This window comes from Nannobrachium achirus (genome assembly GCF_963921795.1).
Source record: "Nannobrachium achirus genome assembly, chromosome: 10".
In the NCBI taxonomy this organism is placed as follows: Eukaryota; Metazoa; Chordata; class Actinopteri; order Myctophiformes; family Myctophidae; genus Nannobrachium; species Nannobrachium achirus.
The window spans coordinates 4,116,218-4,133,859 of record NC_137819.1 but is presented as its reverse complement, the minus strand read 5'-3'; the positions used below and the strand labels follow the sequence as shown (position 1 = coordinate 4,133,859).

The 17,642-nt window shown below is 41.3% G+C and overlaps 1 protein-coding gene across 1 annotated transcript; it reads left to right on the top strand.

Moving 5' to 3' along the window:
- Nucleotides 1–10,598: 10,598 nt before the first annotated feature.
- Nucleotides 10,599–15,749, top strand: LOC308293325 (lens fiber membrane intrinsic protein-like; the record flags this gene model as incomplete). Its single annotated transcript, XM_080735786.1, has 4 exons — nucleotides 10,599–10,773; nucleotides 13,554–13,703; nucleotides 15,065–15,199; nucleotides 15,688–15,749. The coding sequence occupies 4 exons, from the start codon at nucleotides 10,599–10,601 to the stop codon at nucleotides 15,747–15,749; spliced, it is 522 nt and encodes a 173-aa protein (XP_080591912.1).
- Between the last annotated feature and the right edge of the window lie 1,893 nt (nucleotides 15,750–17,642).

Below are 17,642 nucleotides of genomic sequence, written 5' to 3'. Positions count from 1 at the left end.
GGCTCAAAGTTTATTGTCCGGGCTCTGAAGCGTGGCCTACATCTGGCCGGCCTACAACGTTTTTGGCCCCACTTTTTTTTTCCCCTTTTAACCAAATGGGTTAATATTCCCAGATTACAATTTAGGCATTTAGCAGATGCTCTTGATCCAGAACGATTTGCAATAAGCAAGGTAATACATATATCAATACAATAGCAAGGTTACATACAATAAGCAAGGTAATACATACATCAATACATTAACATCAATATGCCTACATCAAATGCATAGAAATAGGCTATCAATCTAGAGAAAAATAACGTAGGTTGACCGAGCGAAGCACCTAATCAGTAAAAAGCTTTATATGAACAAGCTATCTAGCTTTCATGTATGGTGGTAGGTATGGGGTAGGTGAGTGCTATGGTAAGTGATGGGCTGAAGCCCGGATCAGAGTCTACGGTGGAGACCTATCCACCGCAAATTTGAGGTGGAAAGCTTTCCTAGGCCGGATGAAACGGCCCATTGTAAACGAATACCAGGCTTTCCTCAGAGAAAGCCTGGTGACGCGAGGTGAGGTTTGATTGATTGATTGAAGACTTTATTAGAAGTTTGCATAGGAAAAGGTACAGTTTCATGACGGTACAGTTCACTGGTACAAGGTCTACTAAAAGGAGATCCATGAAAAGACTAAGCTTATTTCCACTGGAAACCATTGAAGTATCTCATATAACATTGAATGACAGACAAATAGAACACAGTACTATGCAGTAGATATGTAAAGAAAAACAAAATAGAAGACAGTAAGTCAAAACAAACAGTATAAGAAGGGGCAGGGGAGGGTAGGGTTGGGCTAGATTCTTTTTTACCAGTTGCGAACGGCTGCTGCCTGTAAGTGGTTTTTCAGGGCAATTTTAAAGGATGCTAGTGATCCACACTCCTTTGTGGCCTTCGGTAAGGCTTTCCACATTTTGGTGGTATAGCAGAAAAAAGAGTTTGACCCTTTGTTGGTTTTGACTCTGGGTTGAAAGTGATCTGTGGCGCTGCCTCTGGTGTTGTAATTATGGACATCCTTAATGTTTATAAAGTATTTTGACAGGTACTTGGGTATCATAGTGGTGTAGTGTATCTTGTACACCAGGCCCATTGCAAGTTGCTGTACTCTGTCAACTACTCTGAGCCACCCCACTCTTAACTGGTGAGTAGCGGTGAGGTGAGTCTGATAGGGAAGTCTAAGCAGGACCCTAATTAGTTTATTTTGGGCTGTTTGTAGTTTAGTTTTCAGGGCTTGTGGGGCGTCACAATACCATACGTGGACTCCGTAGTCAAAGAGGGGCTGGATTATTGCACCAGCTATGGTCTTCAGTGTGTTGGAATTGACCATCGGGGCGATCCTCTGTAGGAAACGAGTTCGTTGGTTGATTTTATTTATTACTTTAGAAGTCATCTTTTCACTGGAAAGATTAGCTTCAAGGATACATCCTAAGTAAGAGATTTCGTTTTTTCGTGTTATGACCTTGTCACCCACTTTGATTGTGAAGTTATCAACTTTTTTGAGGTTATGATTTGATCCAAAGAGGATGGACTCTGTTTTACCCAGGTGAATTGATAATTTGTTGTCGTTAAGCCATGTGCAGATCTTACTTAGTTCAGAGTTAAGTGTCTTCTCAACCTGCAAGTGGTCCTTGCCCGAGACTAGGAGAGCCGAGTCATCCGCGAACAGGAACAGGTTGCAGTCACAAGCAGATGCCATGTCGTTCACGTATATTAGGAACAACAGAGGTCCCAGTATGCTACCTTGAGGAACACCACAGTTTACCGGGAGGGGGGGGGACAGGGTACCGTTAATCTCCACCACCTGTTCCCTCCCCACCAGGTAAGACTGCATCCACCTCACTGCTGCGCTGTCAAGACCGATGGCTTTTAGTTTCTCAATCAGAATAGAATGATTTACGGTGTCAAATGCCTTCTGGAGGTCCATCATGACCATGCCGCTATATTTGCCGTCATCCGCTTCGCGTTTGATTTGGTCAGTCAAATAGAGAAGGCATGTGTCAGTGGAATGAGATTTTCTGAATCCAGATTGGAACTCGTAAATCAGATTATTCTCATCGAGATATCTTGCTATCTGTTCGTAGACTATTTTCTCCATGACTTTGGATATGGAGCTAAGAATGGAAACGGGACGGTAGTTTCCAGGGTCTAGTTTGCTACCTTTTTTATGCAGGGGGGTTACTTTTGCTAGTTTGAAGTCCTGTGGGACATGACCCTGTTCGATGGAAAGGTTAATTATGTGGGTAATTATTGGAGCAATGGTGGCGGCTGAATCTCTGAGAAATCTAGCTGGAATTTTATCAAGGCCAGTGGCCTTGTGTTGAGGTAGGGCACTCAGTTTTTTAAACACTTCATCAGTTGTCACTGTGGCAAGTTTGAGTGCTACAGTAAGTGCTATGGGCCACGGCGGAAGCTAGCGAGTGAGTCCGTTGGGCAGTTAGGGAATTGAGGGCCAGGAGGGCGAATTTTCTTGGACAGGTAGATTTTTGTCCTGGGATTTTTACCACAATAACTAAGCGTTGTTGAAGTTACAGGTAGGTGGGTGTCTATGAAAGCAGATAACCAAACGTAGTGGTTTTTATTTTGGACACAAAACAGAAGTAGCCTACAGCCCGCATCTGAAAGCTGTATTACCGTTTGGAACACTCACAGGCAATATCTGTTATAGGTAGAGGCGTATAAGCCTCCTCCTAGCACGTTGATTGTTTTTCTATTTTTGTGGAATATTTTTATTGTATTGTTTTTAAAAATGTGCTGAATCAAATCAAATTTCAAAATCTATATCCTAGAACGGTGGTTATTTATTCTGCATTTGAGCCACCCCCATTTGAAGAGATTCAACCTCTCAGACCCAAAACTTAGAATATTGTGTTATTGTTGAATAGGATTTTCTCCACAATTCCATGCGGGTACCATATGATAGCAATGCTAACAGGTAGAGCTCTCAACGGGCCTGAAAATTAAGGCCCAGCCCTAACTGGGCAGGCGTGAGGCCCTACCCGGCCCGACTAGTTAGCATACATTTTAGGCCCTACCCGGCCCGAAAACGTCGGGTCGGTTATGGTCGGGTCTATCACAGAGTAATAGTAATAAAATGATAAAAAATATATATTTAGTTTTTTCATTGAGCCCTAAGCCCTACCCGAACTGACTAATCTATACATACATTTAAGAACTGCAGCCAGCGGTTTTTGTTTGGTAGGACCAACAGACCAAATGCAGCACTCCAATTGGCTAGGACTGATCACGTGGCACACGGAGTTCCTAACCGGAAGTGCGTCCGGCAGTCAATTTTTTTTTTTTTTTTTACTTTTTTTTTTTTTATTATTATTATTTTTTTAACTTTTTTTTTTCCTTTTTTTTAAAGTTTTTTTTTTTTTTTTTTTTTTATTTAATTTTTTTTTTTTTTTTTTTTTTTTTTTACTTTTTTTTTTTTAACTAGATGTGAGCGGCCCGAAGGGCCGCGACCCTCTAGTTAGCCTACATTTTGGGCCCTACCCTACCATAAATGTCGGGTCGGGTTCGGGTATGGTCGGGTTCGGGCAGAATTTGAGAGCTCTAATAACAGGTAAAAAAAAAAAAACATTCTGTAATTGTTTAGACTTCTTGTAAATTAAGTAATGCAATGTTTAACAATAATTTAACTCTTGAGGGCGTAAGATATTCACAGTTACCAACTCTCCATTATTATTTAGCTGGGGACCACCTGGAACCCCCTCAAGGACCACTGGTGGTCCCTGGACCACTGGTTAAGAACCACTGTCCTAGAATGTTCACAAACCCTTTCCATTCTTTAAGGTAGTAAAGTTTAACGCAACAAAGACAATGAAAAAATGATGTATTGTTTAATCAGATGACTATTATTCTGGATTTAGATGAAGATGAAACCATACCTCAGTAGCAACATAAAGAGATTATACAATTAGATTAGACATTGATAAACAAATGGGAGGAAAAATACCATGCAATACCATGGTATTGCATGGTGACGCTGTGACGTGTTGTGAGCTTGTAGATCGGCTATTTTCAGCATTCAACCAAGAGTAAAATCAGCCGTTATGACGCCACCAAGGCCCGCCAAAATATATATTTTTTCATCGACAAAATCAACTGTACATTTAGTCAACTATAATCATAATTATGATCGCTTATTTGTCTAACTTTGTTGTCACAATTGGACTGGAGCCATCAAGAAACAAGTCCCCGGGAATGATTTGGTGTTATCCTTTTAGCCTTAAAGGAGTAGTTCACCCCCAAAATGACTTTTTTTTATTGATTACTCATGCCATGGAGAGTAGAGTTCAATAATATTTTTTGGTTTTTGTCACATACCTAAGACAAAAATTTGATTTGAGTAAATTTACCCCCATTGATTCCGGATGGGGACCCGTTTCGAAACGGGTCACCATCCGGAATGAAAGGGGGTAAATTTATTGTTATCACATTTTTGTCTTAGGAATGTGACAAAAAACAAAAAATATTATTGAACTCTACTCTCCATGGCATGAGTAATCAATAGGAAAAAAAAAGTCATTTTGGGGGTGAACTACTCCTTTAACATCTGACTGTACCATATGTGCTGTTTTCTGACTAATAAAGTATTAAATCAATAAAAATAAAAAAGATCATCTTATCTGCATGTGATTAACATGTTGATGCTGAATGTTTAATGCACAAACACATCTTAATATCTTAATAGCTTGCTTTTTGATTTGGTTGATAGGTTGATATGTAAAATGACACAGTGTGGGTTTATTTTGTGTTGTGTTGTTTTGTTTGACATGGACATCACACCACATTGGTCGAACCAGATGCATTGTTCCAGCTGCAATTTTGCAACACCATCCCCTTTTGTTACTGTCATTTAGACATTTTATGTTTTGTGTGTGTCTGAGGCTGAGCACGAGTACATAATGTGTACCAGATGAATGCTATAGTGTCCCTATTCTGTCGTGAAATTTCAGCAAAATTAGCCGATCTGCAAGCTTATAATGCAACGCAACTCAGATTGGCTATTTCTGGCAAAGAGATTTGGTATGAGAGGGAAAACGTAGAGGACCTAGGCTCTAGTATAGACCCCTGGGGGACACCGGTCAACAAAATGTATATCGTCGTTGTCGGGTGGAAACCTCGTATCTCCAAGTTTCAAATGTGTACGTTCTTTCGCAAAGTAAAGCCCTGCTTCATCGTACAAGGTCGTCGCACAAAAGTAGTGAAAACAGCCGATCTACAAGCACACAACGCCTAGATCGGCTGTTTTCACTAGTCTAAATAGCTTTCAAAATGAAAAATGCAAAACGAACGGTTTTGGACGTACAAGGCTTTCACCCGACAATGACGATATAATGTTCAAGTGGTTAAAGCAAGCCTATATATGACAACCTTCTACACATAGGCGGACAACGTGGTCCGTGGCCCGCCTTTTTAGGAAAGAAACTCCTGACATGCATTATATATAAGCGCTGATAATCCTATACAACAGAGCTCCCACCATATGTGGGTCCCCCCACCCTCACGTGCTGCCACAGTGTAACAGGCCCTGAAAGAAAACCACCCGTGTCAGCATGTTGTATTGACACCACGAGAGTACTGCATACCGTGGCATATCCCCCAAGCTCCAGAATACACCATTTACAAATAAACAAAACTAAACAAAAAAAAAAAGGAAACATGGACCCCCAGCCCAGTCCCACCACCACCCACACAGGCACCGCCGCTGACACGCAGCGGTCTAAAGTAACTAAAGTACATTTACTTAAAGGGATATTCCACTTTCAACAGGGAAACACCTTTTCTCCACACACACACACCCATTGTAACTTCAAACTCCATTTTAAACATGATAGATTCATTAAAAACACCCCCCTAATACGTGAGCAGGCCGTGTTTTTTCATTAACCTTTTTCATGCATTTGTAATAATTATTTGGAAAAATGGAAAAAATGAAATACGAAAAATTATTATTAAAAATAAATGAAAAAAGTTATCGAAAAAACATTTACATCAAATATCTAAATATTGAATCAAGCAAATTAAAAACTGTTCAGGGTGTTCATAAAAACCTGATTAGACGATAAAATTACCAAATGTTTTTTTTTTTTAAGTGAAATATCCCTTTAAGTACTGTCCTTAAAGGAGTAGTTCACACTATCGATTACTCACCCCATGGAGACTTGAATTCAATAATAGTTTTTCGATTTTGGCGCATTCCTAAGACAATAATTTGATTATAACAAATCTACCCCCATTGATTCCGGAAGGAGAGGTGAGTCCGGAAGGAGAGGTGAGTCTCCTCAAATTATTGGCTTAGGAATGCGATAAAAACAAAAAAAATCTAATTTTCAATAGACAAAAAAAAAGTCATTTTGAGTGTGAACTACTCCTTTAAGCAGTTTTACTTTTGAGATTTTATATACTTTACTTGAGTATTTCCAGTTTTCAGTACTTTTACTTCTACTCCAGTACATCTTGGATACACCTTCAGTTACTAGTTACTTTGCAGATATAAATTATTACATTATTAAACATACATTAATGCACTTTGGCCCTATTCTGTACCTTGGCTATTTGAAAATAGCCGATCTACAAGCTCACATCGCGTTGCGTTGTGAGCTTGTAGATCTGCTATTTTCAAACAGTTTGTACTTTTACTTTTGGTACTTTAAGTACATTGTGATGCCAATACTTTCGTACTTTTACTCAAGTGCATTTTTAATCCCAGACTTTTACTTGTAACTGGGTACATCTACATTGCAGTAGTGATACTTTTACTTAAGTACAAAATGTGAGTATTTTTTTCTACCACTGCTGACCAGTGGCGTCAGTTCAGAAAAAGCTAAGGTATGGCAACATGACTGGTGTCTTGCACGCTCGCGAAGACACCAGTCATGTTGCCATACCTTAGCAACAGGCATGATACATTTATTTTTAAGAAGTACATTCAATGTTCCCCCGTTTCTACGGTTTGTTCAAGTGCAGCTAAACTTGGCATGTTAGTAAACGTGCCACAATTACTGACTTGGGAATATACCATTTTGTCAAGATGGGGAGAATACAAGTGTGAAGAATATAATTCTAATACCTTGTTAAAGTGACCATTTTGTTACATTTTGCATTTGTAGATATTTTACAGTAATTTAACAACATAATAACCAGCACAGATAGACAAAGAGAAACTCATGGATTTATATTTAAAAGTAACTTTTATTTTCCCCCCTGCCATACCCAATTGACGCCCCTGCTGCTGACACGGACAGAGGTAACATGGTTGGGTGGTGGGTTTGTGCCCCCCCCCCCATGCCCCCCCCCCCCCCCCTCCCCCGAACCCAACCCCATCCCCCCAACCTCATTCAAGTGCGCAGCCCCCCCGCACAGTGGTGACTGAATTGTCGCCCGAAAGGATTTTGCTTTCGTCAACAGGAAAAAAAAAAGAAAAAAAATGGGTGTGTGACTTTTTGGATTTCGGCCCAAGAGAATTCTCTGACTCTCTCTCTCTCTCTCTCTCTCTCTCTTCCCTCTTTGGTCGGAAGCGTCGCTCCCTCCATCTCTCTCCTCATCCATCCCTCCCTCGCATCCCTCTCTTTCCTTGAACCAGCGGCAGCGGTTTGGTCAAGAGGGTTGCATCTCCAGAAGAAACAAGGTAAGAAGACCCCGCCGTGTCGGAACGGTACCGTTAATATTTAAAGGACAACTTTGTTTTTTTACAACAAGGGTTCAGATTTTAGATTGTGATTAGAGAAAAGAAGAAGTGAGTGTTGAAATGTTTTCATTTGCTTTGTTCTATTGTTTTATCGCGCTTAAAATGTGGGGCATGCGTACGCATGGGGGCATGCGTACAAGTGGCTAAATATGCCTTTTTAGACACAATAAGCCAGCCGTTTCTTTATTGCTATTTACAGTAACACTTCTAGCCCCCATAAGTCACATCCAACCATGAAAGGTTGCGTTGTATCTTGGGAATGGGCTTATTCTGTGTAAAATGACATATTTAGCCACTTGTACGCAATATGCCCCCAACCACTGAAATAAGAATCTCTAAAACAATAGAAAGAAGTCAAATCGATTTAACACTCATCTTTTATATTCTTTAATTACAATCTAAAATATGAACCCTTGTTGTAAAAAGCTAAAGTTGTCCTTTAATGTTTAAGTGGAACACCCAGAGTTAAGACGATCCTACTCCATTGGTTGCTCGGCTGGCATCATCACTGCGACGGTGAGGATGAAACAAGCTCTCTGTATAAAGAAGGTTTTCAACCTGCCCGGCGGGGGCTTTACGTATAAGTTAACACCTGGGTCAACTCTTCTTCTCTGAGTGCTGCGGGCTCCACGTCATCTGGATAAAAGCAAACATAATATGGCTGTTGAAAAGTTTGTAGACCTGCTTTGATTGGGCTTGGTTTGGAAATGCTTTGCTCGCCGCATGGAGGCTATTAGGCAGGATTTGCTCTTTAGTTCCTAACCTGAACATGTTTTTTTTTTTTTTTTTTTGCAGAATGTTCATCCTAGGGCATTCACCAAATATTTGAATATTAGAATATATCAAAGTCACTATTCCACGTTGTTCACCGAAGTCGAATATTCGCTTATTTTAAATGTTTTATTGTTTTGTCTTTAAAAAAAATATTAAAAAAAAAAATATATATGTATATTTCTTCATGGTTTATAAAGCTTGGCTAGATAGGAAGCCATAACAACCCTGACAAGCACTTGGAATTGTAGGTATTACATTTAATGTGACTCGCTTCCGCAGATAAACATTGTGAAAATAGCAGATCTACACGCTCACAACGCCTCGCGTTTTGCGAGGCGTTGTGAGCGTGTAGATCTGCTATTTTCACAATGTCCGCCTTTTGCTTACTTAATTAATATTTGACCGTTTTGGCCAGTTTGGCCAGTCCTGTTGAATATTCGACTATTCGAATACTTTGAGGTCGAATAATTCGAATACTAAAAATCACTCTTCGTGAATGCCCTAGTTCATACTGGGTGATGTTTCTGATGCCATGTTTCTTCTTTAAATATCTGCTTGATCTTTAGTTTTGGCTACATTTTTGGCTGACTCTCTATATTATAGTTTGTTTTAAAACATATTTAGGCCTACAGTGATTTGTGTTAAAGGGATAGTTCACCCGAAAAAATATTATTTTCTTTCTATTGATTACTCACCCCACAGAGAACTGAATTCATGGATATCTTTTTTGTTTTTGTCGCATTCCTTAGCCAATAGTTCTATGACCAGCAGTGGTTCCCTATGGAGACACAAAGAGCCTGCTTTGTTCCCTATGGAGACACAAAGAGTCTCCTCAAATTATTGGCATAGGAATGTGACATCGGCTGTTTTCACTAGTTTAAAGGACAACTTTCGTTTTTTACAACAAGGGTTCATATTTTAGATTGTAATTACATAATATAAAAGATGAGTGTTAAAATTATTTCATTTAATTCTTTCTATTGTTTTAGAGATTCTTATTTCAGTGGTTGGGGGCATGCGTACAAGTGGCTAAATATGTAATTTTACACAGAACAAGCCCATTCCCAAGATATAACGCAACCTTTCATGGTTGGATGTGACCTATGGGGGCTAGAAGTGTTACTGTAAATAGCAATAAAGAAACTGCTGACTTATTGTGTCTAAATATACATATTTAGCCAATTGTACGCATCCCCATGCGTACGCATGTCCCACATTTTAACACTCACTTTTTCTTTTCTCTAATAACAATCTAAAATATGAACCCTTGTTGTAAAAAAACAAAGTTGTCCTTTAAATCATTTTTTAAATGATAAATGCAAAACGAAGAGTTTTGGACATACAAGGTTTCCACCCGACAGCGACGATATATATTATTGAACTCAAGTCTCCATTGGGTGAGTAATCGATAGAAAAAAAGTCATTTTGGGGGTGAACTACTCCTTTAACATGTCTTTATGTTCATGTTTAAGCCTAGAATTATTGACTGCGTTAACCAGTGAAAAATAGCAGATATACACACTCGCAATAGATCTGCTATTTTTGAAAAAGTCGTAAAAAATGTGTGCAAATCTTTGAATATATGTATTTTCAAAGCGAACAGTTGTAACTCAATTTCTGCTTCTTTGGGTGGTCCCTGGAACAACATATTTTGAGATGGGAGTCCGTAGACAAATTCATATCATTTTGGGGGTCCTTCACATGAAAAGGTTTGAGAACCACTGACATAGTAGTCTCTCAAGAACAGACTAACTGAGCTCCAGTTAAGTGGTGGCTGGCCAGATTGCTGACATAGAAACATGGGTTTTTTCAAAAAAATCTTAGAAGGATTCAAAAGACACTAATAGAATCGTGTCAAAATTTTAATTTTCACGATTTAAAAAAAATAGCAGATCTACAAGCTCGCAGCGCGGCACTCGGTGCCGCGCTGCGAGCTTGTGTATCTGCTATTTTTCAATAGCTAAAGCATAATGATACACAATAATGTGTACCCGTTCTAAATGGGTTAATCCGTCCTATCTGTCTATCTCCTGACGTTGTTGTTTTTGTCGACAGTGAAAGGTGCTCCGCGGCAGCCCCTCTATCTCAGCTCAAGATGTACAGTTTCATGGGAGGGGGCCTCTTCTGCGCCATCGTGGGCAACATCCTGCTGGTGGTGTCCACGGCCACCGACTACTGGATGCAGTACCGGCTGTCCGGCAGCTACGCCCACCAGGGCCTCTGGAGGTACTGCATGGCCAACAAGTGCTACATGCAGACCGACAGCATAGGTAAGGAGCAGAGGCGTCAGGTTCAGAAAGAAGCTAAGGGGCACGGTGGTTAGCGCTTCGCCTCACAGCTAGAAGGTCCTGGGTTCGATTCCCGCCGGGGGACGCTGTGGGTGCTGGGGGCGTGTTTCTCCCTCCTCGTCATCAGCGCCCACACCCTTAGGTGGGGTCGGCGATAGGGCCTTTCTGTGTGGAGTCTCCATGTTCTCCCCGTGTCTCCTAGGATTGATACCCTCACAAAAACATGCAGTAATCCTGGTCTCAATAATGCCTCCCCCTGGCCAGCCGGGGCGCTTGATGGAGGGGAAAGGAACTGGTTGGAATAACGTGTTCCTTCCACGTGCTACGTCCATCCCGGGGAAATCCCCCCTGTCAGGTAAAAAGAAACAACTTGGACTCCTCATGCATAGAAGGAAGCATGAGGTCAGTCCGTTGTCTCCCCAGGCGCGGCAGAGGGTGAGCAGAGCCCAGGATTACATAGGCAATTGGCACTGGGTGAAAAATGGGTTGCAAAATCGTGGGATAAAAATTATAGAAGAGAAAGAAGCTAAGGCAGGGTTCCCCAAGGGCCAAATCATGTCTAGGGTACCAAGCCAAGGGCCACAACATTGCAGGGGGGACGGCGGCGTTCCCGCTACTCCAGCGACAGTTCTGATATCGTCGTTGTCGGGTGAAAATCTTGTACGTCCAAAACCGTTCGTTTTGCATTTATCATTTTAAAAATGACTTAAACTAGTAAAAACAGCCGATCTACAAGCACACAACGCCTCGCGGTGCGAGGCGTTGTGTGCTTGTCCGCGAGGCGTTGTGTGCTTGTAGATCTGCTGTTTTCACTACTTTTGTGCGACAGACTTGTTTGATGAAGCAGAGCTTTACTTTGCGAAGGAACGTACACATTTTGAGATACGGGTTTTCCACCCGACAACGGTGATATACTAGTGTTGTTGCTGCTCTTATACCACCATTATTACTGGGGTTGGTGGGGGCCTGACAGTGGCCCCCCGCGGGCCGCAAATGGCCCGCGGGCCGCCTATTGGGGAACCCTGAGCTAAGGTATGGCAACATGACTGGTGTCTTGCACGTGCGCGAAGGCACGCGTGCAAGACACCAGTCATGTTTGCCATACCATAGCAACAGGCATGATGAATTTATTTCCAGAAGTACATTTATTCCCCCCCCCCTGTAGCCAAGGGCTACATGGCAGCTGTGCCATACCCAATTGACGCCTCTGGGTAAGAGGACCCTCCACCCATTCACTTACACTCACAATTCTTACTTAAAGGAATAGTTCACCACCCAAAATTACTTTTTTTCGCATTCTCAAGACTTTGATTATAGTAAATATCACTGGTGACATCACCTTTTTAAAAGTCCATATATGGGTATTCCACAGAATCCCTTTTATGCCCATATATGAAGATCCCTGATGTCATCGATATCACTGGCCAAATGGGCAAGGCATGGCCCATAATCTGTGTGGCTGGTTCAGATAGGGAACTCCATGTATGGGCATAAAATATATTGTATGTTGTGATGTCATGGTAACCACTCTAACAGAATCCCCTTTATGTCCCATATATGGAGATCCCTGATGTCATCAATATTAAGCCCATATCTAACAGAACTTCATATGGGAATGTCCATATATGAAGGAAGACAACCCATATCTGTGCGGCTTGTTCAGACAGGGATCTCCATGTATGGGCATAAAAGGGATATACTATATACAGTACATGGATCTCCATATATGGGTAACTGGTCCGATACACATCACTGGCCAGATGTGGACAAGAATTGGCGCGACCTCGCCTTTGGGGCGAGATCGCATGTCACCCTGAGGGGTCTTACTAGTAGTACATTTACCCCCATTGATTCCAGATGGGGACTGCTATTTTTTTTAAATGTGTGCAAATCTTTGAATATACATTTTTAATGCAAACTTTTGTAACTCAAATCTTGGCTTCTTGGGGGGTCCCTGGAACAACATATTTTGAGCTGGAGGTCCGTGGCCACATATTCAGGGGTCCTTGACAGAACCACAGTTTGAGAACCACTGATCTTAGAAACATGTGTTTTTTCAAAAAAACCTTAGAATGATTTAGAACAGGGGTTTTCAAAGTGGGTGACGGGGCACCCTGGGGTGCCGTGACGGCAGTCCAGGGGTGCCGCGAGATCATTTGATAATACTTGGAATTTTTTTGGACACTTGAACAAATATTTAGTATCATTTTAAACTTGAAGTACAAAGTTATGTTCAGTCAGTTCTTACCAAATTATTATTATCTCAACATTCTCCTCGCAACATAATCACTAAAATATCGTCAATGTCGGGCAGAAACCTCGTATCTCCAAGTTTCAAATGTGTACGTCTTTTGGTAAAGCAAAGCCCTGCTTCATCATACAAGACTGTCGCACAAAACTAGTGACAACAGCCGATCTACAAGCACACAACGCCTCGCGATGCGAGGCGTTGTGTGCTTGTAGATCTGCTGTTTTCACTAGTTCGGTACATTTTATAGATGATAAATACAAAACGAACGGTTATGGACATACAAGGTTTCCACCCGACAACGACGATATGCTATAAATATAAGGTAGGGGTGCCTCGGATTAAAACATTATTCATGGGTTGCCCTGAGACAAAAAAGTTTGGGAACCCCTGAAAATTTTAGAAGACATTTGTAGAATGGGCCTCACTGTGCAGACAGGCTGATGGATAAGCCACATACAGATGTCAGGGAGACGTCATTCCTCATGGTTTGTTCCTGTCTGTCCCCGTGCAGCGTACTGGAATGCCACCAGGGCCTTCATGATCCTCTCGGGCATGGCATGCTTCTCTGGCATCATCGCTGGCATCATGTCCTTTGCCCACTTCTCCTCCTTTGAGAGGTTCAACCGCTCGTTCGCTGCAGGGATTATGTTCTTCGTTTCCAGTGAGTCTTGGCACGCACCACACACACACACACACGCACACACACACACGCACAGTCGCACACATGCGCACGCGCATCCAAAGTGTTAATGCACCAGTGCACTGTAAGAGGCGACGCATTTTTAAACCAAGGCCTTGCAGTTGAGGTGATATTATGAGACTTAAAGGGCCACTTCACCTCTGGGACAACCAGATCTTATTTTATTGTTGTTTGGGACACGATCAACACAATCCTGAGTTATTTTCTGTGTTCAATCTGTGTTTTTAGATATTTTAGTATTTCAGCATGCTACAAAGCATCATATGATGCTTTGTAGCATGATATCGCGTCATCTAATGCATCATATGATACACACATTTATTGATAGACCAGTGTAGCTATATGGAAAGGAAAAGTAATTAAACCCCCCCCCCGCCCCCTTTTCATTTTTTCTTCTTAAAAATTGCTAAATTCAATGCCCAAGTAGGTATCGATACAATCGATTATTTGCACTGCCGATACAAAGTCAAACGATACGTTTCGATTTTAGCTGTTTTCATTTCGATATACTTCTATACTTATAATTAAAAACGACATTTCAATGCAGTTACTATATCGTTACACCCCTAATAAATCGGCTTCATTTACCGTCTGAGTAAATGGGCGTAGATTTGTCCATCTCTTTTGGACATGGTCCAAACAGAGGGTTACACAAACATACACATACGCGCACATAATGCTGTACGCGCGTTAGGGCATTAACGACTTGTGATTTTTGCAAGTCGACTCGACGTGAGTAAAAAGTTGAGTTGAAGTCGACTTTATCGTTTGATGACGTCATCACATCACACACGACCCCCCCAATTATTTTGGGGGGGTCCCCAGATGATTAACTTAATGTGCAACATTGTTTTCTCACTCAACTGTAAACAAACCAACATAAAGTTCAAGTGTGAGGACTTTTTAATACCTCTAAAATGACAAATTAAACATTGTCCAAATTGTCAAATATATGGAGGCAGAAATTGTGAAAATAGCCGATCTACATGCTCAGCATGTAGATCTGCTATTTTCACAATAGAACCATGTTATACCAAATGTAATGTAGCACTATAATATTGGATCATTCCTTCCTTGACAATAAGCAATGCTACTGTTTGAATGCTGTACAGACGCACACATGGAGCAAAAATAATGATAGAAAAAAATACAAAGGATTTTTTTTTTTACTTCGACTTTCGACTTTCTCTGGTGGGAGTCGACTTGTGTAATGAAGTCGACTTGTCGACTTTTTCGTTAATGCCCTAATGCACACACGTACGCCGCGCATGCACACACACCCTTGCACCATGAATAGTACTCTGATCTCCCACCTTTCCCAGCTTTCTTTGTTCTGCTGGCCATGGCCATCTACACCGGCGTGACGGTCAACTTCCTGGGCAGGCGTTTCGGCGACTGGCGCTTCTCCTGGTCCTACATACTAGGCTGGGTGGCTCTGCTCATGACCTTCTTCGCAGGTAAGGACCGAGAGAAGAGAACCCACGCATACACGTAGGGCTGTCACAATTATTACATAATTATTATTACATAACCGGTGGTGTAGTGGTTAGCGCTTCAAGGTGGCGCAGTGGTTAGTGCTTCGCCTCACAGCTAGAAGGTCCTGTGTTCGATTCCTGCCGGGGGACGTTGTGGGTGCTGGTGGCGTGTCTCCCTCCGCGTCATCAGTGCCCACACCCTAGGTGGGGTCGGCGATAGAGACAAAAAAGTTTGGTCTCCCCTTAACTCTGACAGTGTAGACAAAAATGAACCTGTTCATGTGGTTCCATGTGTGCACTGTCAGAGTTACAGACCTCTGTATGGGTCAATTTAGACCCCCTAAAAGGAACCACAGAGTCCCTGGAATCCACTTTGAGAAACACTGGGCTAAGGCTATACAAGTTATCCCTGTTGGGCCCCAGTGTGTGTGCATCGATGACTGAACACTGCCCCCCTCTGTCTGTTGCAGGTATCTTTTACATGTGTGCCTACAGAATGCATGAATGCAGGAGGGGGACTGGCCCGCGCTAGACGGAAACCCAAGACTTTCTTCTTTTTAGGAAATAAAAGAGGATTGGGCTTCATGGAATGGAAGCCAGTCCGGAGACAGAAATATATTCTAAAGTGGTCAGAACTGATCTAGAACCCAGAGAGATGATGTCTGACGCTATATGCGCAGCAGCCATATTGGAGAGAAGTTGGGACTCTTACTTCCTTCACAGGTGTTACCAATGATACTAATGAAGGCTCTGTTACATTTCATGTAGCACAGTGGTTCTCAAACCTTTCATTTCAAGGACTCCCATAACTCTGAGAGCATACAAATGGAACCAAATGGACCCGTAAGGGTCCATTTGGTTCCATTTGTATGCTCTCAGAGTTACACACCTTTTAAGGGGTAATTTGGAACCCGCAAGTTACCCTGGACCACACTTTGGGACCCACCGGTGTAGCAGTGTTTCCAGTGAGCCAACATGCTCAATATCAGCACCCTGGCTCTGTTTGACCAGAATGGAACAGAGCCTTCATTAGTATCATTAGTAACACCTGTGAAGGAAGTGAGAAGAGGCCCAACTTCTCTCCAAAATGGCCTCTGTGCGTATAGCCTATTGACCGAGACCAGCAACCGATCCAGAAAAACTCCTTGGGCCTTTCTCGTGATTTCATTAAGGTCATGTTTGTGATAATAGTATATGAAGAACAACTTCATAATATAGTACTGTTTTTACCTTAAAATGACCTCACTGCTTTCTTTCAGGATCATTAAAAAAAAAAAAAAAATACGTGAAGGGTAAATATTATCACCAATCTGAAACATGTTAAAATGACACAGTTTTCAATAAAGTTGCCCATCAAATTGTCTTTATTGTGATTTGTTTAATACCCCGTGACACCACTAGAGGTCAGCCGTAGGCTCAGTTTCACTGATAATTGAGTATCTGAGATGAAAAACAATCTACTGTAAGTCCATATTTTAACCTTTTGAATATAGATATTTCTTTTGATTTACCAGATTGTAAACCACAAACTCGAAGTTTTTAATCTGTTACATTCTTAATGCACTCCCCCCTCATTTTGTTGAATTAGATTAGTTTGACTTAACTCATATATATTAGGAATTATAAGACATAATACTTATGGAAAGTGGAAAAACAGTATATCTCCAACAGTTTGTGGAACAACAGTATAAGTTCGTACAAGAAATATTCAGCAGACGAAGGGAGCAGATAACATTAAAACAGACAATTGAACAAAACGAGGGGGTGAGTGCATTAACATTTTACAGATTAAAAATGACTAGTTTGTGGTTTACAGTCTGGTAAATCAAAAGAAATACAGTATATATTCAAAAATATGGACTTAGACTGTTATTCGTCTCAGGTACTCAATTGTAAAGAGTGTGTTTGAGTGTTGCCTGTTTCTGTTTCTTTTTTGCACACCACATTATAATGTTCTTATTTTATAAGACCCAGTTACTGAATGTCAAGTCTATGTATGACATTTATTTCCTACCCCAGTCACACTGGGGGGGAAAGTGGGACTGAGTTACGAGGGCCCAAGGTGGAGGGGCCTTATTTTTTTTAATACTTTAGCTATTGAAAAATAGCAGATATACAAGCTCACAGTGCCACGCTGCAAGCTTGTAGATCTGCTATTTTGAAAAGTCGTGAAAATGTGTGCAAATCTTTGAATATATATGTATTCAAGCGAACATTTGTAACTCAAATGTTGCTTCTGAGGGGGGTCCCTGGAACTCAGTATTTTGAGATGGGAAACATAGGGTTTTCCAAAAAAAAAAAAAAAGAAAGAAACTTAAAAGGATTTGAAATATTCAAAGACTTGCACAAAATGTTCAAGATTAAAAAAAAATAGCAGATCAACAAGCTTGCAGCGCGGCACTCGGTGCCGTGCTGTGAGCTTGTA